Below are 27,953 nucleotides of genomic sequence, written 5' to 3'. Positions count from 1 at the left end.
ATACAGAAGACTATCCATTGATTCATATTGATGAACAGCATTTGTAATTCTCTTTCTATAACACAATTTAGAATCTTAATGTTTAAAAGGAATTAATGCAAAACTTATATAGGCGACATGATATCCTGAGGATGGGTGAAGTATGCCTTTATTTGAAAAAAATAAAACCTTATTTAAAGGCTAAAAATGACTCGCCTATTTTCAAGATAGAGCGATTGAAAAATAAAATAATGTAAAAGATGGTCGTCAGGAGTTATCAGCGGCATGATCATAAGTATTCAAATCGTTCTCATCTCTTAAATGATTTCGACTACTTCCACCACACCTTGGCCTTTGATCATTATGTCATGCATAGGATAATATTACACCCCCACATTCAATAGAAGCGCTATAGCTAAACACACAGCCAGATTTACAATATATTACAAGATTTCTCATCAAGAATGCAAAGTGGAAGAGGAAACACTATAAACGCCTTAATAACATGTCAAAAAATATCAAAAAGCATTCTACATAATCATATTTTTATATTAGACTAGATGAAATGAGGGTTTTAAGTCAAAGCCTTAACAGCACAGTTAAACAATGAATAAGAAAAAATATTTAATTGGGGATGAAGTGACCAAGGATGAAATATATTCATATTTATTTATTTATTTATTGTATGTATAGTAATACAATTAGTAGGCTACATCCTGCAATTTAAAAAAAAAGTCTTAAAATTTACTTTTTTTCAAAGAATCTTTATTTCATCAAATTAGTCTATTTTTTTGTGATATGAAACTTAACCTTCTATGAACATTGAATGGCTACTCAGAAAAGTATAGACCTACACACAAAACTACCAACAATAAATAAGTGAAAAGATAAATATATGCTCTATATAGATATAGTTATATAAACGGGCATACAAGCAGGTGGAGGATACAGATCAGAATTCATACTTTTCTTTCTGTGTATTCAATGGTTACATAGGTATAATCCTAATAACATATGTATGCACCATATTGACATTATTTTATAGATGTCACATCTTATAAACTTTTTTTTCTTTGTGAATCACTAAACTCATATAGACTACAAACAAGTTTTGATAATATACAAAAGAAGTACAATGTTTGAAAAAAAAGATTTCTAAATAGTGTATATAAATAACAGACTAAAAAGTACATCTGAAACAGTATCATACTATATGTACCGGTATATACAAATTATGTAAATAGAAATAAATTATATATCATCTTTTAGTCTATACAAATTGAAGATATAATTCATCACAAAAGAAATACATGAGGGTGTATAATAGATAAAAGAGAGATCACAAAATCACAAAATAAAGTGATCACAATACAAAGCTAAGATAAAAAAAAAAGGTTTAAAAATCAATTAAAAGTTGAGTCTGAATGGAAGAAAAAAAAAAAAAGAATAAATTAACACAAAATGAAAAAAATTAATTCTTTAATAGAAAAGGAAAGACTACAACTTAGTCTCCTACTATAGCATTTTAAAACCTCGCAGATGAAGCAACAGGTACCGTAGCTAAAACAACAATTGGAGGCTACCCTTTTATTACCGACATAAATGCCATTAATAATGTATCTCTTTAGTATTGAGCCAGCTACTAGCTCTATCAACACGCACTTCAAATCTTGTTGGTAAGTAGCCTCTAGATGGTGAGATGCTGAAGAGACATGCTTTATTACTAGTACATACGCCTACACTACCTTTTACAAAGCTTTTGATTACAGTCAGGAAGTGGGTTTATTTTTACTTGACCAGTACTTAATGATTATGCATATATATATTAAACATATCCTACCATTAATTAAGGCTAATGCATATTGGCAAATATGAATGGTGACTCTGAAGTGGTAGAGATTTATATCAAGTACAGTAATGGAACAGTCAAACAGAGATGTACTTCAAAAGTTCTAAATCAAAACTCACCTATCCAACCAAAATCATGTGCAGCCAGTTCAATGAGCTAAGACTAAATGTCTTTGTATACTTGAATGATTAATGAACTGTTATTTTATTTTTTAATTCTTTTTGATAAAACTCTCTAGGCCCTTGGTCCAAATATTACTCATTTTTACCTTTCTATTTCTTGAAAATCCTTCAAAAAAAAAAAAAAGAATATTATTGTTCCCACACTTCTAAATGTGTTAGTCTACTTGTCTTTGACTACGGTATTAAAGATTTCAATTAGCCATTAGTTTTCCTGGTTCATTCAAGAAATCTATCTTGTATTTGAAAGGAACTATGCTTTCAAATATTAGTACTAAAGAAAATTAAAGGTCTTAATTTCTTAGAAAATTCTTAATATACTGCTACTACAGACATTTTTTTGAAACTGAATATTTAAATAAGCAACACTGGTCAATGCTGACTGCTAAATATGATTGCTAGGCAAGAAAACAGTTTTATACAGGCCAATACAAGTACAAACAGGATAAATACAAATCAATCACACGTATCACACATTTTGTTGTCAGTTCCAGCTGAAAAATGTATTTTGGATTAACATGTTGTAGCAGTTATAATGAGCTTGTGTTTTATCCAACATGTTGAGGTTGTATAGAATAGTACCCTTTACATGATCCTTGCATTGAGAACCTTAACAGACAGTAACAGAGGCCCTATACAAATGTAGAGCTAATATTGAGGTATATCATAACAGATTACACGTCAAACAACATTGTTCAACAATACATACAGAGGAGAAAGTTCAAAAAATGAACAGGTGTTTGAAATGGAAAGAATGAGATGGGAACTATTTTGTTTTAAATAGAGATGTCAAGAAAGAAATTGTTTTGATCAAAGGACCTGTGATGCTTCTATGCCTCTAGGACTAAAGATGAATGGAGTGTTAGAGAGGGGGCAGGTTGTCAAAAAAAAAAAAAAAAAGAGACATAATTACATGCATACAGTAAATAGAAAAAGACTGAGCTCAATCACATAGAACTTCAACAAAGTTATACTTATATAAAATGTATATTATAATGACTATATAGCTAGTTTATTATGTTAATATAAGGCAAGAGGCACTTAAAGAACAGAGTTGATGCATACAGTTGGATGAATGATGAGAATACAATGTCATAGCATCACAGTACATTGGTTGACCTTGCATTAGTTGTACATTTAGTTCTTAACAATAATGTTTATTTCAATGAAGTCACAGACAGTTGGAAATTAGAAAATACCTCAAAACCATATCCAGCATGTCTTAAAATATTAAGGAATATGAAAAAGTTTCTATTACTTTCAAGTGTCTACTCTGTAAATTATTTGATTTTAAATTGTGTTACACAACATTTAAAAAAAAATGACTAAATTGAAAAGAAAATCCCTAAACTACTATTGTATTTATAAAGCACAAATGTTCAACTAATAAAGTTCAAGTTGATACTTGTAAAGGTACACATATTTGTTTTAAAATAAATTATATGAAAAAACACATTAATGAAAGGTAAACAATAGCAAAATTTATTTAGTTTGAATTATGAAAAATAATTTGATATCTGTAATTGAAAAAAAATAAAACTATAAGAAAATTGACATATGATATTTTGAGAAAAAACAATTATTAGTTAGAATAATAAATTAGAGTTTATAATTAGGAACATAGTTTCACTAAGTTCAACACATTTTCATTCAGTATATTCCAATTTATAAATTGTTGGCAAGTTTAACTTTGTATATAAACAAACTACCGGTATTAATTGATATGTATTCCTGACACTGCCATATTTAAATGTACTCAGCATTTGAACATAGTAAATGCTATTGAATTTTAAAATGCAACAATGCTCAAAAACAATTTTATTTAAAAAAAAATTAAAACTATAATACACAAAATTATCTAAAATAAGTTTTATAGCTATAATTTGTAATAACAAAATATATTCAATTTAAAAAATATCATTGAGGTGTAAAAAAAAATCTGACCCATATATAAGGATTCTAAAAATAATAAAAAATGTTTTAAAAAGATTGTTTTACAATACAATGTTTTAAAAAAGTTTTAAAACTTTGAAAATTAAAAAAAGGACATAAATATATATAACATTTACATCCATCTGCCCTGTAGTAACTGCCTTTCTCTTTAACAAAACAATTTTATAAACATTAAACATTTTTTGCATAATGTAACATTTTATAATATTAAGACTGATTTGATAACATTTCCAGAAGAAGAAAAAAGGAGATACATATTTCAAAAGCCTATTGGGGAAAAACTGTGATTACCTATTTGGCATATAAATGTACAGCAATAAATTAAAACTCCACTTCAATTTTAAAAAGTCCACAGCAACAAGAAATGTTAAAACTAAATAAAGTGAGCTGTCACATGAATAGTATCAATACAAAAATACAAGAACAAAAAATGAGCGATTTAAGAAAGTTTTTTAACATACAAAATCAAGGTAAAATACAAGCATTTTGCAGTCAAGGAAGGAATGGCACACAATGTATACTACTGAATCTGACACACTTTTGAAAGTCATTAATAATTATTTTTTGGGGAAACAATCATAGTGTGCAGCAGCTGTGTGTTGACCTTGAAAAGTAAAAATGTGATTCTTTTGTGTTCATAAAGTCACTCCAATTCATTTCTAAACCCTCTATAGTCTTTTAGGACAATTACACACACCTTTACTGTGGGGTCATGACACACAACAGTGTGTGAAATGTAGACAGAAACAAATAATAATTTAAATAAAGACAGATGGTCAGTTAATTTGTAAAGAGCTGCACATTCAATGGCTTGCTCACAGAAATAATGCAATTCCTCAAATACAGATTTTCTCCAATAATTAAATTAAACATCTCATCGATATTGGACACTATCCTAATTTTGGCTGTTAACAAAATGATGTGTATAATATTAAGAAATATTCACACTTTAAGCAGCATGTTTGTTCAAATGTCTTTATGTTCCCAGAACCACAAAATCCAAATTTATACAGATAAATAATTATTCAATGAAAAGCATTCTCTGATGGCATTATTTGTTAGAGCAAGCCAAAAGGTTGTTTTTATGGTAACATATGGGGTACATGATCTCAATCAAGACAAACATTTATTAGATGCCATAGACTGGAGTACATGAAAACAAAAAATACACTGTGCTACCTCTAGAAGTGAAAAGAACAAGCCACAGAGATCTGCAATCAAATCAAGAACTAAGAATAATTCACCCCATATCATGCTCCTAGATGACCAAGGGGTTAACTGTTATTATTGCTTTGGGAGGCCAATCTGTTGACCACATCCATAACTTTGAGGTAATTGGGTGGTGGAGAAGCAAGCCCATTGTCAGGGAAACCTTCCAAGTAGCGTATATAATCTTCAGGTAGATTGTTCTGTTTAGCTCCTCTCACAATGATCTCTTTGTAGTGAGGGCTGGGCAGATGGTTGCCTGATGTCCGTTGATGCATTTCATAGCTACGACATTTCACCAAGCGTCCATCACTCAGCTCAATCTGCACCTCTATGGGTTTGTACTTAGTTTCTTGACTAGAAATTATTTAAAAAAAAAAATTTTCATATGTGAAATGAACACAAACTGTAGCCTACTTAATTAACTGGCATGCATTTAGTAGGTTTTAGTTAATTGTCAAATTTCACTACCAGTATTTAAAATGTTTAATTCACAATATTATACAACTAGATATCACTTTAATGTTTAATGTACATACTAACTATATTACCTGAGGGCTCAATCATTTTAATTGATATTTCAGTTAAATTTAAGTAAGATGGGGAAAGATTTTTTATTTATTTTTTTATTAACAATGACTAGAGTGGGAATAGTGTTTTGCAGTTCTTTAAACAATAATGAGGCTGATGATGAAACGCACCACTATCTATAAGTGAAATCAGAGTTAGAAGGACTAATGTGTGTTTATAATGGGTCTAGTAATAGAAATGCCACATGCGATGGTAAGGTCACAATGGGCAACTATTGTTCTTGTGAATATGGGCCAAGTAGTAGAAACTGAGCTATGTGAGATTCACTTCTTTCTAGTCAAACTCTGTCCTTCTAAACAATAGCAGATTCAAGATTGTAAATAGGGCATTGATCAAAAGGCAATAGAACTCTGTGATGACCTTCTGACCACAGTTGAAAAATGGATGTTAAGACTGTACAGCCATATATAACAAAACTCCACAAAGACTTTTTGTGGGGAACAGTACCAGGCAGACAGAGGAAGCAATGGGAAAACAACAATAAAGAATAAACAGGCCTGTCTATAGAAGAGACTGTAAAAAAAAGGTAATATCAGATCATGAGTTGTTCCCCAACTTGTCTTACAGACTGGGAAATGTGAAGGTGAAATAGCCTATTGTAACTTGATCAGAAATGACTATTTGTTCTTCTTTTTAATTTTTTATTTTTACTAGTGACTTGGCGTACCTGTCTAAGTATGTCATATCCTCACAATTAATTTTCCAAACAACTCCATAGACATAATCATTGGATCCTCCAGGGCGTATGGTAGCAGAGGCCCCATACCATTGACTGGGCTCATAGTCTAAGGGTACATCATAGGTCAGGTGCCATCCCTGAAACCAAGTAAATTTAAGACAGACTATGAAGAACCTTGCTACCCTTTTTACTATAAATATAGGATAAATGTCCAGTTAAGCGCAGCTATTAACCTTTCCTAAGTGACAACCTTTTTTTTTCACAACATATATAAAAATTGTCTTCCATTAAGATGGCAAGTCTGTAATTTATAAGATAGATATACACGGGGATTAAAAAAAGAATGTGCCAAAACCATTGCGCTATATTTCACAAATTAATTTTAAACTTTGATACCTAGCTTGATACAAGTGTGGTATATAATTTTAAGACATCAAGCTGATAAGAAAATCCCTCCCAAACTCACAATAAGATTTCCCAGTCCACTGTGTTGATTTGCACTTTCCTGTTATTGATATTTACTGGCAACAGTGGAACAAAAACTTTGTCTTGAACATATCCCCACAGGAAGAATCAGACACAGTGAGGTTGGGGAGCTGATATGCCGCAGAGAGCAAGGTCTATACACATCTTCTAACTATCTGCTGCTAAAGCACATTTTCATTCAGATAAGTTTGAACCCTGAGATGCCAATGTAGCGGTGCCTCCATCTTGTTGAAAAATAAAGTCATTTCAATCAGCTTACAGTAAAGCAAACAACCAGTTTTGGAGCCTTACAAGCTAGGCTTGTCTTGTAACAGTGTTTCCTTCAAAGAAAAAGGGACCATATATCTTGTTTTGAGACACAGCATAGAAGATTAGGACTTTATAAGATCAGCACTTTAGGACAATGTCTTTAATGTTCAATTGTTTCATGTGGAGGATTTGTTTCCTAAATGTAAACATTGTGACCATTAACTGTGCCATACAAGTGGAATGTCACTTCATCACTAAAAACTAGACGTGAACAGAGGGTCTCATCATCTTCTACCATCACAAGCATTGACTGACAGAATTCCCTTCCCATGTCCTTGTTGATACTAATAAGTACTTGGACAAGACTAAGTTTGTATGGTTTCATATGTAATCTTTTTAACACACGCCTGACAGGGGTTTGAGGAATCACAAGCTAACAACTTGCTCAACATGTTGCTGGCTCATCTCAAGCGCATCAAGAATCTTCTCTACTTGCTCTTCTGAAACACGTTCTGTTCCAGAACTCATTCCTTTACACAGGCATCCGATCTCTTTAAACTGTCTAACCCACCATCTGTGAGAATTGCCTTTGTTTTCACAAACTCAAGCACACAAAATGCCTTCTGCTGAGGAGTTGCCATTTTGAGGATAAAAAAACAAACGATTTTCCTATAAAGACAAATTGAAACTGACACACAGCTTAACAAGAATAACTCCTGTATCAAATGACCACTAATTAATTCCATTACAATGCCTTAGAAATGAATAAATGTGTGATGATTTTGGTGCATTCTTTTTAAATTATCCTCTATATGTGTTTGTCAAAGAAATAGGTTTTAATTTTGATGCCTACTTGTTGACAAGGCTGGTCAAGTTAAAGATTTGTGGCAGAGTGGCACAAATCCAAAGGACAGCCAATTCAAAAAGTATATACAATTTATCAATGCCATTTTCTGTTTGCCATGAAGTTTATAAAAAAATTTCCAAAAAATAATTATTACTTCAACAAAAATGTAACACACTACAGTTAACTTTTGAGGTTGAAATGAAGTATAGGGAACTTACAGTCAATTTTCCCACTCCATACATTTCAGCTGTAGGATTATTGATCTGAATTCGTTCTTTCATTAAGTTGCTTCCATAAGAAAAGTACAGAAATGTACTGTTGTGATCATTTCTTTGGATTTCTCCACTCATCTTCACACTAAGGATGCAAGAGACTTCTTCAGACTGGCTGGTCTCTGCTTATTGCTCACATCTAATTCTTTAAGACTCTCTGCTCTTGGAAGGGATTCCTCTGTGATGCATGAACAAAAAACAACCAAATAGTCAAGCATTAACATTTAATTACATTTGTTTTTATTTTCATATATAAATAAAATAGTGTGATCTTTTAGACTAGTTTTTGTTATATATGTAATGTAACAAGTAGTTTGTGTTTGCCTCGCTGTCATTTTTGTTTCTTACTTTACTTTTACAATCTTTACCACAAATTTAAAATAAATGTTATTTCTATTAAAACTTCCAAGAGATTTACAGATTTTCAACAAAAGAATGGATAAGAAAAGCAAAAAACTTTTTATGTTTTCGTGTTAAAGTTCCTCTTTTAACCTTGCAATCTATAGGCCAAAATGTAATGGTCAGCTGTTTCCATAGCCCATGGTTAATGAGGTAGTCATGGCCAGCACAAGGATCAACTGCCTTTACTTTTCTCCAACTCCAACTAGAGCTGGGTGGACTCAGGGGCGCCCTAAAGATCCAGAAATAAAATCCCAGTCTTCACCAAGATTCAAATGCAGGACCCCGGTTTAGAACCACTCAGTCACCGTGCCTAGTGTCTTTAAGTAATGCAGCAAAACATATATGATAGGCCTGCTTTGAAACCTGACTTTAACACCCTTAGTGAAGAGAATTTTTACTTCAATGACACAAAGGCAATACCAGCAACCAATTGTAACCCTTGGATGGTTAAAGTTAGCATTAACTTGCAATGCTCAACCAAGGATACAATAAATTGTTGATTGATAAATTTAGAAAATGTTACAACTTACTAACTAGTAAAATAAAAATGGATCTTCTAGATTGTTTGCCATGTTTTTATTATGAGTGTGACTAGCATTCTTAGCTAACAAATAACTAAGAAATTAATTATAGAAATAAATAAATTTGAGATTTACAATGGAAGATTATCTAAAAATACAAGAAATAACACAAAAAAATGGTTTCAAAAGTTTAATCAGGTAAATATTACAAAATATATAGCTGAATACATTAGATACATTGACTGTTTGCATTTTTGAAATAATGCTTTGAATATGTATACATGTCCACACATAGTTACTAAAACCTCACACAAGAAGAAAATGCAAACAAAAAAAAACAACATTTGTTTAAGTACAGGTTAAAAAAAAAATCCATTCAAAAATGAACTAAAATTTATTGCAGTTTATAATTACCTAATTTTATTGAATCTGAAATGCATTTCATATAGAAAGGTTTTAGAACTGCAATGATGATACAGATATATTATTAATCAATAAAGGATGGGATGAGCTCTTAATTCTGTTTCTTGAAATAAATAAAAACAAAAAAAAAACAAGTATTGGGTCTATACATTTTAAATATTACTAAGTTGTGTTTTTTTACTTAAGACCTACAGATCGATTGGCAGAATAATTTTATTCAATAGTTGTTATGTTGTTTAAGCTGACCAATGCAATTTTCTAATTAAACAATAAATCTTTCTATGGCCATCATTTCAGGAAAAATATGGAAAGTCCAACACATGAAAAACATTCTATTCTGTAAAATTGTACTCATACTGGTTTCAAAAATATCTCAAAACTAAAGATATACACAATAAATTATGGATTAACTAGATCACAATTGTTGCACTCATTCAACTTGCCAATGTTAGAAAAAGAAGTATATAATGTAAATGTAACTTTTTTTTTTGTAAGTTAATCAATAATGCTGTCAGATGGTATTTCAGTAGCCAGCTGGTGCACTGTTAACATGTCCAATTTATATAAAACAAAACAAAAAAAAAAACATCCACTTAAAACAGTGGAATATTTTTAAATCTAAAAAGATATTTTATACAATCACAGATCAATTTTTTTTTTTTAAAAAAAAGGACTTTTTTTGTGTTTGTTAGAAAATATAAATGTGATGTTATTTCTTTCATTTACCCTCCATAATAATCATTTCGTTCAAGAAAATTAAAACCTTTTTGTTTTAGTTCTGCTGGTAAAAGAAAAAAAAAAGTAAAACTTACAATTAGTTGGGCATTGATGTTCTACTTTAACAAAAAACTGATACTGTTTCACAAATGTCAAAAATTGAAGAGTTAGAATAATGTTTATCATTTCATTCAATTGTTTTCAAGTTGTTTTTCATGTTACTTGCACACTGTGAGCTTCTAAATTTATTTGCTTCACAGGGTTGCCCAGCCTGCTATTCTATACATTATATGATTTCAAATGAATAACATTTGCAAAAAACAGCATTCAATTTCAAATGTTTTCTTACTAATTACTAATGTATTCATTGTAATGTGGTTGGGTTCTTTAAACAAAAAGGAAGAAGAAAAAAACAAAACAAGACCACTCAATGTCACAACAGATGATCATGATAAAAGAAAAAAAAAGAAAATGTGCACATCATTTTAGGAAGTATTCATTGAATGATTTATTAAAGAAAAGCAATTAATGTCAAACAAATAAACAAAAGTGAATTCAAAAATGAATTAAACAAAAAACACCAAGCTACAACTGTTGCATGTTTACAGCCATCTATTAGTTTAATAAATCAATTACTATGTCAATGATAACAAGTACATCACAGAAACAAAGATATATATATATACAGATATAAAGGTGTACCGGTATATAAGAAAAAAAAACAACTTTTTTTTTCAAGCACTATGTTTAAATAACAGCACAGCCATAAATGTTTATTATTTTTTTCTGCAAGCATAAATATAAACAAGATTACAAAGAGAGTTTGTGTTACACAAACTCAGAGGCGGCCCCCGTCGAAGTCGGATCCCTGTCGGATCTGCATATTCGCAAATAATATTCAAGAGGTGATTTAATTTTGATGTAAAATGTTTTACACGTTTCGGATGTTCCTTCAGAGTTGAAGATAATTACTTCCTAGTCCAAACCTCCCGCAGGACGACGGGGGATGGGAGCGGGCAGGGTTTGAACCCTGGGCCATCCATAAATCTGAACGACAGTCCAGCGCGCAAACCGCACGACCAGGCAGCCATCCGATGGTCAAAAGTAATAATGTTTCAAAGATTCATTTGCCGTAAATTTAAATTTAAATTTAATAAAAAAAATAGTAGATTAGTTTTAGTATATTAAATTAAAACATTACAATATTGATCAAAACTTTTGGAAATGAAAATCTACACTTTTTTTTTTACACTTTAAGTTTAGAAATTGAAATTCTACATCTTAATCTAGTCTATTTTAGTCTAAACTAGATCTAGAAATTCTAGATCTAGACTCTAAAATAATTTTAATTAGAATATAAATCCAGATCTAGATAAACTGTAATAAAAATCTAGATCTAGTTTAAAAAATCTAGATTAGATCTAAATCAAGATATCATTCCTTTTTTAAACGCGAGTCACATAACGAGGCTTAATAAACATTACTATACCGAGTTCTTTTTTCATTTCATTTGAAGAATTAATTCCATATAACGTCAGAGGGAAAAAAAACACTACGTCACACGGCCTAGCTAGACTAAAAATCTCCTTCATCTATAAGAGCCATTTATCGAGTGTTCATAGACTTAGGTGCACTGAGTGCGTTCTTTAAGCATTTCATTTAAAGAATTCATTCCATATGACGTCAAAGGAAAAAAAAAACACTACGTCACACGGCCTAGCTAGAATAAAAATCGCCTTCATCATTACGAGCCTTTTATCGAGTGTTCATAGACATTGGTGCACCGAGTGCGTTCTTTTAGCATTTCATTTAAAGAATTCATTCCATATGACGTCAAAGGAAAAAAAAAACACTACGTCACAAGGCCTAGCTAGACTAAAAATCACCTTTATCAACACGAGCCATTTCTCGAGTGTTCATAGACATTGGTGCACCGAGAGCGTTCTTTTAGCATTTCATTTAAAGAATTCATTCCATGTGACGTCAAAGGAAAAAAAAAACACTACGTCACACGGCTTAGTTAGACTAAAATATGTTTTCATTAATACAAGCAATTTTTTCGAGGGTTAATAGAGATTGGTGCACCGAGTGCGTTCTTTTAACATTACATTTAAAGAGTCCATTCATATGACGTCAAAGAAAAAAAATTCCATTACCTCACAATAGGCTAGTACCGGTACCATAAAAAAAAATGTCTTTATTTACACGAGATATTTAACGAGGGTTCATAGACATTGGTGCACTGAGTTCTAATAGATATTATTTAAAAAGGATCAAAGCCACATTGTTTTTGCGTTTTGTCTGTCAGTCGGTCTGTCCGTTATCTTGATATAAAAAAAACAACTAAAAGTTATTAAAAATTGATTAACCTTTATTTTACGTTTCAAAACATCGCAATAATTTTTAGGTATGAACACAATTGAAAAGTTTATATAATAGATTGTTCCGGATGTTTGTATAAATAGTAAAAGAAAAAGAGAATTTCAGATAAATGTAATACCGTTAATTAAATTTTTTGGATGGTTTCGTATAAAAATGAGATGTACTACAGCCACGTGGAGAGATTTTCATACCTTACTTTGGTGTTTGGATTCCGTTTTCCTTAAAAATCGGAACATAATATTAACGATAATTAGATTTTTTAATGTTTTAGGTAGAAAGTTAAATGTACTGTAAGAGAGTAGTGAGTTAAAATATTTTTCATAAAAATCCGTAAAAACATTATTTCGTAAATGAGAAGATTATTTGTTTATTAATTAGAAGAGGGAGTTCAAACAATTATTTGGCGTTAGTAGATTTTTAAATAAATTCGGAAATTTCTGGCGACGATTTGTAAGAAACAAAATCCGGAACTTTCTTTATCGATTACAAAACTTCTATGTTATGTTTTACAAGAAAATTAAATGTCTAAAAAGTAATTTTCAGTAATCAATTCTAGTAAATTACTTTTTTTAAAAGCCTTATGCGATTTCAAACAATCATTAGGCATAATTCATGTTTTATAAAACAATATCCGGAACATTTTTACACTTAATGAAATATAAGTCAGTATAGAGATTATGATTTAGCATTAATATGCTATTTACATAAAAAACGGAACAACATATTATTGATAATGTGTTTTTGCAACGTTTAAGCATGGAAATTGAATGTAATATAAGTTAGAAGAGCAAACAAACATTTGTTGGCGTTGATTAGTTTTGCACAAAAAAATCCGGAACAATCAATTTTAGATACTTAAAACTATTGAGATGTTATGGGAGGAACATTAAAGGGTAAATCAGATTTTCAATAGCTTTTAGAGTTCTAGTTTTTTAAATCTAATCGTGACGGACAGACCGACCAACAGACAAAACGCACAAAAATAAGCTTCTTTTATTCGGATGGGGGCACTAAACAAAAAATAAATAAAATCTGATTTTTAAAAAAAGTTTAAGGAATTGGTTTAGCACCTGATCATGTTGCGACGTTACGCTACTGCACGAAAATCGCTGCATAAAAAGTCCATTTAAAAAAATGTGCGTGATATTTACATACAAAGTGCATTATTAGCCTTTATAAACAAACAGAAATGTTTTCTTTTAATTTTAGCAGCTAGTTGACCAGAAAAAACGTCTTTAACTATTATTTGTATTTGTTGTAAACATTTCCTGTACATTTTAAAAATATATTTGACTTAGTGATACTGAAAATACACAAAAATTGTCCATCTTTGTTAGCATATTGTAACATTGCCTCCCTTACATTTACGTAATTGTTTTAGAATTGGTGTATTTTTATGAAAAAATCGCTTGCATAATTAATTTTATAAATTAAACGGTTTGCTTTTAGAAAACCAAAAGTAGCCGTTGCACCTAAACTTTTCAAGCCGGATTTAATGATGAAATAATATTTTTCATATCTCTTCTAGTTTTTGAGATCTGAGTGTGACAGACGGACAGACGGACAGACGGACATTTTGCACAAACCTAATAGCGGCTTTTTCCCCTTACGGGGGCCGCTAACAAGATTACAAAGAGAGTTTGTGTTACACAAACTCAGAGGCGGCCCCCGTCGAAGTCGGATCCCTGTCGGATCTGCATATTCGCAAATAATATTCAAGAGGTGATTTAATTTTGATGTAAAATGTTTTACACGTTTCGGATGTTCCTTCAGAGTTGAAGATAATTACTTCCTAGTCCAAACCTCCCGCAGGACGACGGGGGATGGGAGCGGGCAGGGTTTGAACCCTGGGCCATCCATAAATCTGAACGACAGTCCAGCGCGCAAACCGCACGACCAGGCAGCCATCCGATGGTCAAAAGTAATAATGTTTCAAAGATTCATTTGCCGTAAATTTAAATTTAAATTTAATAAAAAAATAGTAGATTAGTTTTAGTATATTAAAACATTACAATATTGATCAAAACGTTTGGAAATGAAAATCTACACTTTTTTTTTTACACTTTAAGTTTAGAAATTGAAATTCTACATCTTAATCTAGTCTATTTTAGTCTAAACTAGATCTAGAAATTCTAGATCTAGACTCTAAAATAATTTTAATTAGAATATAAATCCAGATCTAGATATACTGTAATAAAAATCTAGATCTAGTTTAAAAAATCTAGATTAGATCTAAATCAAGATATCATTCCTTTTTTAAACGCGAGTCACATAACGAGGCTTAATAAACATTACTATACCGAGTTCTTTTTTCATTTCATTTGAAGAATTAATTCCATATAACGTCAGAGGGAAAAAAAACACTACGTCACACGGCCTAGCTAGACTAAAAATCTCCTTCATCTATAAGAGCCATTTATCGAGTGTTCATAGACATTGGTGCACCGAGTGCGTTCTTTTAGCATTTCATTTAAAGAATTCATTCCATATGACGTCAAAGGAAAAAAAAAACACTACGTCACAAGGCCTAGCTAGACTAAAAATCACCTTTATCAACACGAGCCATTTCTCGAGTGTTCATAGACATTGGTGCACCGAGTGCGTTCTTTTAGCATTTCATTTAAAGAATTCATTCCATGTGACGTCAAAGGAAAAAAAAACACTACGTCACACGGCTTAGTTAGACTAAAATATGTTTTCATTAATACAAGCAATTTTTTCGAGGGTTAATAGAGATTGGTGCACCGAGTGCGTTCTTTTAACATTACATTTAAAGAGTCCATTCATATGACGTCAAAGAAAAAAAATTCCATTACCTCACAATAGGCTAGTACCGGTACCATAAAAAAAAATGTCTTTATTTACACGAGATATTTAACGAGGGTTCATAGACATTGGTGCACTGAGTTCTAATAGATATTATTTAAAAAGGATCAAAGCCACATTGTTTTTGCGTTTTGTCTGTCAGTCGGTCTGTCCGTTATCTTGATATAAAAAAAACAACTAAAAGTTATTAAAAATTGATTAACCTTTATTTTACGTTTCAAAACATCGCAATAATTTTTAGGTATGAACACAATTGAAAAGTTTATATAATAGATTGTTCCGGATGTTTGTATAAATAGTAAAAGAAAAAGAGAATTTCAGATAAATGTAATACCGTTAATTAAATTTTTTGGATGGTCTCGTATAAAAATGAGATGTACTACAGCCACGTGGAGAGATTTTCATACCTTACTTTGGTGTTTGGATTCCGTTTTCCTTAAAAATCGGAACATAATATTAACGATAATTAGATTTTTTAATGTTTTAGGTAGAAAGTTAAATGTACTGTAAGAGAGTAGTGAGTTAAAATATTTTTCATAAAAATCCATTAAAACATTATTTCGTAAATGAGAAGATTATTTGTTTATTAATTAGAAGAGGGAGTTCAAACAATTATTTGGCGTTAGTAGATTTTTAAATAAATTCGGAAATTTCTGGCGACGATTTGTAAGAAACAAAATCCGGAACTTTCTTTATCGATTACAAAACTTCTATGTTATGTTTTACAAGAAAATTAAATGTCTAAAAAGTAATTTTCAGTAATCAATTCTAGTAAATTACTTTTTTTAAAAGCCTTATGCGATTTCAAACAATCATTAGGCATAATTCATGTTTTATAAAACAATATCCGGAACATTTTTACACTTAATGAAATATAAGTCAGTATAGAGATTATGATTTAGCATTAATATGCTATTTACATAAAAAACGGAACAACATATTATTGATAATGTGTTTTTGCAACGTTTAAGCATGGAAATTGAATGTAATATAAGTTAGAAGAGCAAACAAACATTTGTTGGCGTTGATTAGTTTTGCACAAAAAAATCCGGAACAATCAATTTTAGATACTTAAAACTATTGAGATGTTATGGGAGGAACATTAAAGGGTAAATCAGATTTTCAATAGCTTTTAGAGTTCTAGTTTTTTAAATCTAATCGTGACGGACAGACCGACCAACAGACAAAACGCACAAAAATAAGCTTCTTTTATTCGGATGGGGGCACTAAACAAAAAATAAATAAAATCTGATTTTTAAAAAAAGTTTAAGGAATTGGTTTAGCACCTGATCATGTTGCGACGTTACGCTACTGCACGAAAATCGCTGCATAAAAAGTCCATTTAAAAAAATGTGCGTGATATTTACATACAAAGTGCATTATTAGCCTTTATAAACAAACAGAAATGTTTTCTTTTAATTTTAGCAGCTAGTTGACCAGAAAAAACGTCTTTAACTATTATTTGTATTTGTTGTAAACATTTCCTGTACATTTTAAAAATATATTTGACTTAGTGATACTGAAAATACACAAAAATTGTCCATCTTTGTTAGCATATTGTAACATTGCCTCCCTTACATTTACGTAATTGTTTTAGAATTGGTGTATTTTTATGAAAAAATCGCTTGCATAATTAATTTTATAAATTAAACGGTTTGCTTTTAGAAAACCAAAAGTAGCCGTTGCACCTAAACTTTTCAAGCCGGATTTAATGATGAAATAATATTTTTCATATCTCTTCTAGTTTTTGAGATCTGAGTGTGACAGACGGACAGACGGACAGACGGACAGACGGACATTTTGCACAAACCTAATAGCGGCTTTTTCCCCTTACGGGGGCCGCTAACAAGATTACAAAGAGAGTTTGTGTTACACAAACTCAGAGGCGGCCCCCGTCGAAGTCGGATCCCTGTCGGATCTGCATATTCGCAAATAATATTCAAGAGGTGATTTAATTTTGATGTAAAATGTTTTACACGTTTCGGATGTTCCTTCAGAGTTGAAGATAATTACTTCCTAGTCCAAACCTCCCGCAGGACGACGGGGGATGGGAGCGGGCAGGGTTTGAACCCTGGGCCATCCATAAATCTGAACGACAGTCCAGCGCGCAAACCGCACGACCAGGCAGCCATCCGATGGTCAAAAGTAATAATGTTTCAAAGATTCATTTGCCGTAAATTTAAATTTAAATTTAATAAAAAAATAGTAGATTAGTTTTAGTATATTAAAACATTACAATATTGATCAAAACGTTTGGAAATGAAAATCTACACTTTTTTTTTTACACTTTAAGTTTAGAAATTGAAATTCTACATCTTAATCTAGTCTATTTTAGTCTAAACTAGATCTAGAAATTCTAGATCTAGACTCTAAAATAATTTTAATTAGAATATAAATCCAGATCTAGATATACTGTAATAAAAATCTAGATCTAGTTTAAAAAATCTAGATTAGATCTAAATCAAGATATCATTCCTTTTTTAAACGCGAGTCACATAACGAGGCTTAATAAACATTACTATACCGAGTTCTTTTTTCATTTCATTTGAAGAATTAATTCCATATAACGTCAGAGGGAAAAAAAACACTACGTCACACGGCCTAGCTAGACTAAAAATCTCCTTCATCTATAAGAGCCATTTATCGAGTGTTCATAGACATTGGTGCACCGAGTGCGTTCTTTTAGCATTTCATTTAAAGAATTCATTCCATATGACGTCAAAGGAAAAAAAAAACACTACGTCACAAGGCCTAGCTAGACTAAAAATCACCTTTATCAACACGAGCCATTTCTCGAGTGTTCATAGACATTGGTGCACCGAGTGCGTTCTTTTAGCATTTCATTTAAAGAATTCATTCCATGTGACGTCAAAGGAAAAAAAAACACTACGTCACACGGCTTAGTTAGACTAAAATATGTTTTCATTAATACAAGCAATTTTTTCGAGGGTTAATAGAGATTGGTGCACCGAGTGCGTTCTTTTAACATTACATTTAAAGAGTCCATTCATATGACGTCAAAGAAAAAAAATTCCATTACCTCACAATAGGCTAGTACCGGTACCATAAAAAAAAATGTCTTTATTTACACGAGATATTTAACGAGGGTTCATAGACATTGGTGCACTGAGTTCTAATAGATATTATTTAAAAAGGATCAAAGCCACATTGTTTTTGCGTTTTGTCTGTCAGTCGGTCTGTCCGTTATCTTGATATAAAAAAAACAACTAAAAGTTATTAAAAATTGATTAACCTTTATTTTACGTTTCAAAACATCGCAATAATTTTTAGGTATGAACACAATTGAAAAGTTTATATAATAGATTGTTCCGGATGTTTGTATAAATAGTAAAAGAAAAAGAGAATTTCAGATAAATGTAATACCGTTAATTAAATTTTTTGGATGGTCTCGTATAAAAATGAGATGTACTACAGCCACGTGGAGAGATTTTCATACCTTACTTTGGTGTTTGGATTCCGTTTTCCTTAAAAATCGGAACATAATATTAACGATAATTAGATTTTTTAATGTTTTAGGTAGAAAGTTAAATGTACTGTAAGAGAGTAGTGAGTTAAAATATTTTTCATAAAAATCCATTAAAACATTATTTCGTAAATGAGAAGATTATTTGTTTATTAATTAGAAGAGGGAGTTCAAACAATTATTTGGCGTTAGTAGATTTTTAAATAAATTCGGAAATTTCTGGCGACGATTTGTAAGAAACAAAATCCGGAACTTTCTTTATCGATTACAAAACTTCTATGTTATGTTTTACAAGAAAATTAAATGTCTAAAAAGTAATTTTCAGTAATCAATTCTAGTAAATTACTTTTTTTAAAAGCCTTATGCGATTTCAAACAATCATTAGGCATAATTCATGTTTTATAAAACAATATCCGGAACATTTTTACACTTAATGAAATATAAGTCAGTATAGAGATTATGATTTAGCATTAATATGCTATTTACATAAAAAACGGAACAACATATTATTGATAATGTGTTTTTGCAACGTTTAAGCATGGAAATTGAATGTAATATAAGTTAGAAGAGCAAACAAACATTTGTTGGCGTTGATTAGTTTTGCACAAAAAAATCCGGAACAATCAATTTTAGATACTTAAAACTATTGAGATGTTATGGGAGGAACATTAAAGGGTAAATCAGATTTTCAATAGCTTTTAGAGTTCTAGTTTTTTAAATCTAATCGTGACGGACAGACCGACCAACAGACAAAACGCACAAAAATAAGCTTCTTTTATTCGGATGGGGGCACTAAACAAAAAATAAATAAAATCTGATTTTTAAAAAAAGTTTAAGGAATTGGTTTAGCACCTGATCATGTTGCGACGTTACGCTACTGCACGAAAATCGCTGCATAAAAAGTCCATTTAAAAAAATGTGCGTGATATTTACATACAAAGTGCATTATTAGCCTTTATAAACAAACAGAAATGTTTTCTTTTAATTTTAGCAGCTAGTTGACCAGAAAAAACGTCTTTAACTATTATTTGTATTTGTTGTAAACATTTCCTGTACATTTTAAAAATATATTTGACTTAGTGATACTGAAAATACACAAAAATTGTCCATCTTTGTTAGCATATTGTAACATTGCCTCCCTTACATTTACGTAATTGTTTTAGAATTGGTGTATTTTTATGAAAAAATCGCTTGCATAATTAATTTTATAAATTAAACGGTTTGCTTTTAGAAAACCAAAAGTAGCCGTTGCACCTAAACTTTTCAAGCCGGATTTAATGATGAAATAATATTTTTCATATCTCTTCTAGTTTTTGAGATCTGAGTGTGACAGACGGACAGACGGACAGACGGACATTTTGCACAAACCTAATAGCGGCTTTTTCCCCTTACGGGGGCCGCTAAAAACAGTGTTAAAGATCTGTATCAATTGATGTACAGTAATATATACAATAGATAGTGTCTCCATTATGTTAGCCGATACACATTGTTTAGGAATATTTATCTATTAATATCTTAATACAGTAAAATACTAAGAATTTATTGTTTCTACAATGACTGAGTAATAAAAGCAAAATGAATTATTTCATAGAACAAATTTATGTCTAGCATTGACTCCAACAGTTCAAACATGAACAATGATTTTACAAGAAATGTAGTTGGTTTTTTTTTTTTAAAAAAAAGGTTTGCTTTTTTTTTTTTTTTTTTAAAGAGAGCTTTATAGTTAAAGGTTAATAACAGGAACTGCAGATGAGTATGCTTAGATAAAAACATTTAACCTAAATATTTTCTTTACTTAAGCTTTTATTATACATCCTTTTAAATGGTTAATCCTTGTTATTATTTTAATTCCTGAATAAATAGTTTGGTGAATATTGATATTTCTTTTATATAATAAACAAAATCTGAATGATCAATTAGTAAAGAGATATTTAGATAAATTTGCACAAAAAAAATCTATAAGTCTACTTGAAGCTAACATCACTTTAAACATTGATTAAACTTATATTGTTGTCATTCATCATGACAGAACTGCCTCTAAGAATGTATGGACCTTAATGAGATGCTACTTTAACAGGGCTGGATTTGATGAGGGCAAGTGGGGCTAAGGGTAATCAACTTTTAATTTTTGTTTGTCTTTATAAACTATACTTACAATACCAGTGCTTAAAATCTTACTGTTGGCAGCAGTATCATGGTTAAGAAGTATCCACTTTTTTTTTATAGCATGCTTGAAATATACAAATGAAGCCCCAGATTTATGGCAGTGCATTGACCCATGGCCTTACCCTCCACAAACTCTAAAATATGCTTTTTTAAAACTAAAATATGAATATTAAATTAAAAAACAAAAAGAAGGAAAATTAGATAAAATTTACAAGTATCTTTTTTTTTCTCCAAACTATGGCACGCTTTTAGATTAAGTATTATTATTAATCAATGGATTTCATTCAAGCTTTCAAAAAAGTGTAGGGGCCTCTCCATTTACTTTATACTGTCCCTGTACTTAAATATTAGTTATAAGATAGCGTGACCAATTATTACAAGTGGATGACAGTAACAACATTCCAACAACATAATAGTTCATTAGATTATGTCAGGATATTTAAATGTACAATGTAAGGCAAAATCAGCCACTTAGCGAAGAAGGTAAATTTTCTTTTTCCAAAAACATATTAAAGTAATTTCATATTAAGATATTTTTTTTTTCAGTATAAAATATTATGGGGCCTAATTATTCATACAAGTAGAATTGAGATCCATCTTCATAATCGACTTGTTACACTAATAGACTGGCTTGTTACATTGTTGCTTTGAGTCTTTATTTTAGTCGTTGGTTTACAGAAAAGAAAAAAAAGGTGATGTTTAAAACAACCAATTTTTGTTTTTACAAGGTATCCGTGGAATACAACTAATCAATTCAAATGAAACACTTTTATTTCTCTTCAATCAAAGGGAAGGATAGATTTAGCAAAAGAGAATCAAAGTACTGTCAAATTTCATTTTGTCAATGATAAAAAAAATAAATTCTAAATAAACTTAAGAGCGAATGGCTTCATTTGATAAAAAAAAAAGTCTCAAGTACAGATATTGACTTCAAGCACATCTTTCACACCACTGAATTGAACATTGCTTTAAATAAAATAAAATGCTGAACTTTTTATGAAGAATTTTTCCGATATTTGTCTGCATCGTTGCTATTGTCCTCATCATTTCTAAATGTTTCAACCATATCCATGACTTTACGGTAATTGGGGGGAGTCTTTGTCACACCATTGTCCTCAAAGCTTTCTAAATATTCTACATACTCTTCAGGCAGACCATTCTGACGAGCTCCATCTATTAAGACCTTCTTATAGTGAGGGCTTGGAAGGCAGTATCCAGTTGTCTTTTTTTGCATCTCATAAGTTCTGCACTTCACCATCTGTCCATCATGTTCTACTTCTACTTCAATAGGGTAATAATGAGCCTCTTGACTGTCAAACAAAACAAAAAAAGTCTTTTCTAAATAAACATTTTAAAAAGTATAATGATCTATTAGACAATTAAATCTCAGTTATTTCAATTAATAAAATGTAAAGTGATCTATAGGGCAGATGATGTAAATATCATTATCAATTGAAAATCCCAGTCTTCACAGAGATTCCAATCTGTAACCTCTCAGGTTGTTAGGCAAGCACTTTACTACTTAGCCACCATGTGCGCCCATATAGAAATAATCCCTAATTTAGTTTAAAATGTGTGTAGATCTAGTTATAAAATAGCTTTCTTCACGTTTCTTCAAAGTTATATTTTGTATAAGAAGTAATAAGCAAATCCACTTCTATCTATTATGAAATACCACTGAATGTTTTACTTATCTAAAGCAAAGTGGTAGTTAGATCTTCAACTTTAAAAATAGTTGTGGGGATCTTGGAGAATCATTTTCATAAGAACACATAGGGCTTCTAAAAACAAAAATATTAGCAAATTTAAATTTTATCATCTACAATTTGTACTACCTATCTAGTTTTTCCATATCTTCAAGGTTAACATCCCAAATAACACCATATACAAAGCTTCCTTCTTTTGGACGAACTGTTGCTGCTGCACCATACCATCGACTTTTTCCACAACCAGCAGGTGTGTCAAACTTCAAATGATAGCCCTAGTGAAATAAAAGTTAAAAGCTGATTACATATTTCATAAGAAAATTATATTTTTAGGAAAATCATTTGAACACTAGTTAGCCACTAAGTGATAATTTTTTATTTTTTTAAAGTTTGGTTGAAGATAAAGTTCACCCGTTTCTATAAATAAAGATAAAGTTGGCCAGCACAATTATGAAGATTCTTTATCTTGTCTAAGGAACATGGTGCTGAGTAGTAAAGTAACTATTTAAGTATGATTACTTTTGGAAAACACAAAAAAAGGGGTTGATTCAGCAGTACTCAAAGGAAAAGAACTAAAGCCACTAAATTGAATGTAATATAATGCTTTAAAATATAAAATGGCTTTTGATTTGAAAAAGAACAAATGAAGACTACTAAAAATAACAATCTAAAAATGCAATACTTTTGACTCACATGAAGCTTTCCAGTGCCAAAAACTTGTGCTGTTGGGTTATTGATGAGAATCCTTTCCTTCAACAAATTGCTGCCATACGAAAAATATTTAAAAGTTTTTGGTTTCAGCTCCCCATTCATTGTGAAACATTACTTCTCTGCAGGGGACATCTAAAGTCAGGGTTCAGCTTTATTTAGTGAGAAGACACTCAATTGTTCAATAATAATATTTGCCATCTGCATTTAAGGATTAGGGCAAATGTTGAGAAAGTGTGTGATGGACAGTTCTTCAGGTCTCGGATACCTGAGGAAATATAAGCAAAACTATGACAAAGACACCCTGATATTCATCAAGGCTTCTGTCATCTCCTGTTCATATATTTCCTTTCTCCAAATTAGCATCCGAAGTTAAAATTTAAAATGTCCATATTCCATTTTTTTTTAAATTATCAAAAATTTACTCAACAAACTTAGAACTGTCCACACATGTATGTACTGGCATCATTTAGTCATTCAAGAGACTAGACATCTATGAGATTTGAAATTCATAATAGATGTCATACTAAATTTGTCCTGCCTAATTTCCCTCTTTCTGGTCTAAATTTTCTTTACAATTTTGTTTTATTTGAAAATCTTAAACTAAGAAATAAATTATTTCTTTTATACTCTACACTCTAATCAAATTTATAATTGTAACTGCAGGTGTGGGAGTATATTCCAGAATGAACATCAAATTGTACAGAGCAGGGTACACTTGATGAAAAATGTTATGAGACAAAGTAATTAGGTACAGAAGTCAGTTTTATTAGTATGTATTAACACATTATTATCTGTACTGCCAGTAATACCATGCTATGGATATCTAAATATCAGCCCTTCTACTTATATTCTACTTTGCTTGGCTATCAACAAGGTCTATCAGAAACTTTAGGCTTAGGGTATATATGCTCTTCATTATATTTCAAATTTTTTAAAACTTGTTCATACTTAACAGTCTTACAGCATCAACATATCTATTTTTAGTGGTCATGCTTTCCCACTAATGATAAGTGAAATTATGTATAAAAAAAAAAGGCCTTACTTCAACATTAAAAAAAAAGGTACACCACGAATGATACAATGCACAACAAAATAACAAATGTACACGTCAGCAATATACAACTAACTTTATTTCAATTAAAAAAAACAACAACATGAATTCATAAAGATGTTTTAGTCAACGCAACATCAGAGTTATAATGTTTGGGGGAAATTTTGTAGAGATGCAAAATTAAAGCTGCAATAATTTAAGCATGCATAATATTAATCAAATGAGATTCATACCAAAGAAAATGTTACAATTAAGCTTTTTTTTTTAAAATAAATGTATATTAAATCTCTTTAAGAATGGCCTTTTTTTATGTAAACTGTCAATGATAATATTATTAACATATTATTTAAGGATATAGGCTTTAACTATCAAAGTGACTGAAAAATATATCTTTTTAACATTCACGCCCTAAGTCCTGCCCAGGGTCCTTAATGTCATTTATATTGTAAATGGAATCTATGGAAAAAGCTGTATAGATCTATAGATATATAGATATATTGTCTATAAATATCATATCAATTTGTATAAATGTTAAAATTTCTGCATTTATTATTGTTTTTGTTTTCTTTTTTCTTTTTTTTTTTAAGCAGCACACTTTCTAGACAAACCAAAATGTGTGTAGAGAAAGTTAAACCAGCGAAAAGGGAATATCAGAGAAAGTAGAATCAAGGCTGACCAACCAGGGGAAATAACAGGTGTGACAAAATGATAAAAAATGAAGCATGCTTTATTATATTATCATTGATGTGTGAGAAATTAACGGGGTTAAATCAAGTTCACCAACCAGTTGAAATACTGGATATGACACTATAACAAATCAAATGTAAACCAGGTTAGAAATGTTATCATTAATATATTACTGGAATAAACAGCATTAGAAAAATGAAATGTATTATTTTATATCTGTGTATTGTATAAGCATATTTTTTTTGCATTCTTGCATTGTAGTTATCAGTTAAAAATATAAACATGACACAGTATCTGCAAGTGGAAGTTTACTCTAGATTATAGGTAAATGTAGGTTGAGGATTACAAAGAAATGTTAGATTAGATAGTTGTAGATAGAGCAAGAGAGAATCTAGATAGGTATATTTTAGACTTAGCAAACAATGTATATCTACTAGATCTAGTTCTAGATCCAGATAATCTATATAGATTCTATATATATTATAAAATTCCGAATTTGTATTTCACATTAAATATTACCTGATTGGAGTTATATAGAAATATAGAATCTAAGTCTAAATACTCTAAAATAGTAAAGTATAGATCTAGATGTAGATTTTAGATCTAGAGTCTACTATGTATATATATTCTATAATGACTAGTAGATATAGAGTAGTTTATATGTTATTCGGACACCTATAGGCCCAAATTTGAAAGTATGACTTTGACAGCGCATTATTTTACAATGGTTCGACATAGAAAAGAAAATGAAGTATCAAAATCCTTCTTTAGTTTAAGGAGAATAAGGATTACTAATTATATTTGTACCCCTAACCTATATTTTCTATTTTATTTAAGGTCAAAGAGGCCCACATTATTTGATTCCGGACACCATAATTTACAGTCTCTATATTTAGGCATCAATAAACTCAGATTTTAATTCTATATTAATATTAACTAAATTTTAAGATCCCCAGGCATAGCCCCTCACAAATTATGCATAAATATGAACACAAAAATAAAAATATGAACACACTTATTCTACCTAAATTAGGTCACTGGGATACTGACTTCTATACCGACTTTTAGACTTATTTTATGTTTGCATGATAAGATGTGTGTTGAAGGTTTGTGTTTTTTGTTAATTAATTTAATAAATTTCTAATACAGATAATCTTTTGTAGTATAGTACAGGTTAGGATAGCCATTCTTACATAACTGAATCCTCTATATTCTCTATATAAATCTTGATCTATCTAGTAGGTCTAGATCTAAGCATTTAACTTCATTCAATGTACCAAGCTCACTCAAAACATTTGCCCATTTATTCTCTATAAAAATAACAACAAAAGAACAAATATAATATAAGATCATTAACACTGATTTGATTGATGTCCAAAACTGGCTGTCTGAAATAAATTTTGGTAAGAAAATGGTAATTTAATTCGGACACCCTATTTTTTTAATTTTTTTTGATGGAATCAAACAACTTGACTAACGAATCAAATAAATCAGCTCCAAAAACAGAATAAATATTTTAATATTGCCAGGCTCATTAGTACTAGTAGTATAGACTTAGGGAATCAAAAATTATACTTATAGTGTTAACCCTAGGCCTAGGAAGAGGTAAAGTCATCCGGGTAACATAGGAAAAAACATCATAAAAAAACAGCTAAATGGAAGGAAATTGAGTCAGAATCATTGGAAAATGGACAAGCACATTATAGTATTATACACTATACAGCGCGCTAGTTTTATAATAAATATTAAAATAATTATGTAATGACCACAAAAACAGAGAATGTCCTAATTCATGTAATGTCCAAATTAAATACACACAGTTTTAGTAGATCTAGAATCTAGATCTAGGTCTAGATCTATGTTACTGTAGGCTGTAGGTACTTATAACTTAAGTTTAAAGTTTAAGACTAGTGACTAGACTGTCACTAGACTAGCCTAGATTCTAGAGTAGATCTATCTATATTGACTATATTATATGATAATAAATCTATCATACTAATCATAGACATAGTCTATAGTCGACATAGAGTATCATGATTATAATTAATGTTAGTTATAATCATGATTGATTGACATGATATGATGATAATGATAGACCAAATCTATCTCATCTATAATTTAGACTTCGATCTAGATTAGATCTAGAAACACTAGAATAATCTAGATCTATCGGTATCTAGACTTGTAATCTACGATTTTTTATTGGAATCTAGACTTAGACTCTATTATAATTATGATTTAGATCTAGACAATCTAGCTACCTACCTTTTAAAAAGACATCGGTTGTTTCCAACTTTCTGACATCACAGCTGTTTCTGTGATTGTCAGGGTCGTTCACCCGATTGTCCAGATTTTAATGTTATTAATGAGCCAAATTTATTAACACAGATGTAGGACCATTATTAAAATAGAAATAATATTAGGTCTATTTGTAATAATAATAAAGAATTTAGATGAAATTGGTGGGTTCCTTTTTTATTTTTAGTGCATCAACATTTAAAAGTTGTAATTCAATCTAGGCTAAATTCACAGCGTTTAATTTCTGTTTGCTTGTTTGTTTATCATTGCGACCAAATCGCTGAGTCAC

General features: G+C 30.5%; 1 protein-coding gene across 2 annotated transcripts; it reads right to left on the bottom strand.

Annotated features, from left to right (window-relative positions):
- Positions 1–722: 722 nt before the first annotated feature.
- LOC106069328 (gamma-glutamylcyclotransferase-like) lies at positions 723–27,953 on the bottom strand. 2 transcript variants are annotated; one of them, XM_056034887.1, is made up of 4 exons: positions 27,632–27,953; positions 8,237–8,468; positions 6,425–6,573; positions 723–5,523 (listed from the first exon to the last, which is right to left on the bottom strand). In XM_056034887.1, the coding sequence occupies exons 2-4, from the start codon at positions 8,366–8,368 to the stop codon at positions 5,235–5,237; spliced, it is 570 nt and encodes a 189-aa protein (XP_055890862.1). In that variant the 5' UTR covers positions 8,369–8,468; positions 27,632–27,953; the 3' UTR covers positions 723–5,234. The 2 variants fall into 2 exon arrangements, with proteins under 2 accessions (XP_055890862.1, XP_055890863.1); XM_056034888.1 differs by lacking the exons at positions 723–5,523; positions 6,425–6,573; positions 8,237–8,468 and adding exons at positions 9,389–22,521; positions 23,047–23,192; positions 23,611–23,893 and having other exon boundaries at positions 27,632–27,937.

This window comes from Biomphalaria glabrata, chromosome 7 (assembly GCF_947242115.1).
Source record: "Biomphalaria glabrata chromosome 7, xgBioGlab47.1, whole genome shotgun sequence".
Classification (NCBI taxonomy): Eukaryota; Metazoa; Mollusca; class Gastropoda; family Planorbidae; genus Biomphalaria; species Biomphalaria glabrata.
This window is presented reverse-complemented; position numbering and strand designations above follow the sequence as displayed.

What these genes read in the sequence shown, in the direction of transcription:
- LOC106069328 (XM_056034888.1), bottom strand. Translation starts at nt 23,730, where the DNA reads ATGAATGGGGAGCTGAAACCAAAAACTTTTAAATATTTTTCGTATGGC. An exon ending in TTGGCACTGGAAAGCTTCAT is followed by an intron (nt 23,193 to 23,610) that starts GTGAGTCAAAAG and finishes TTATTTCACTAG; the next exon opens with GGCTATCATTTGAAGTTTGA. An exon ending in GATATGGAAAAACTAGATAG is followed by an intron (nt 22,522 to 23,046) that starts GTAGTACAAATT and finishes TTTGTTTGACAG; the next exon opens with TCAAGAGGCTCATTATTACC.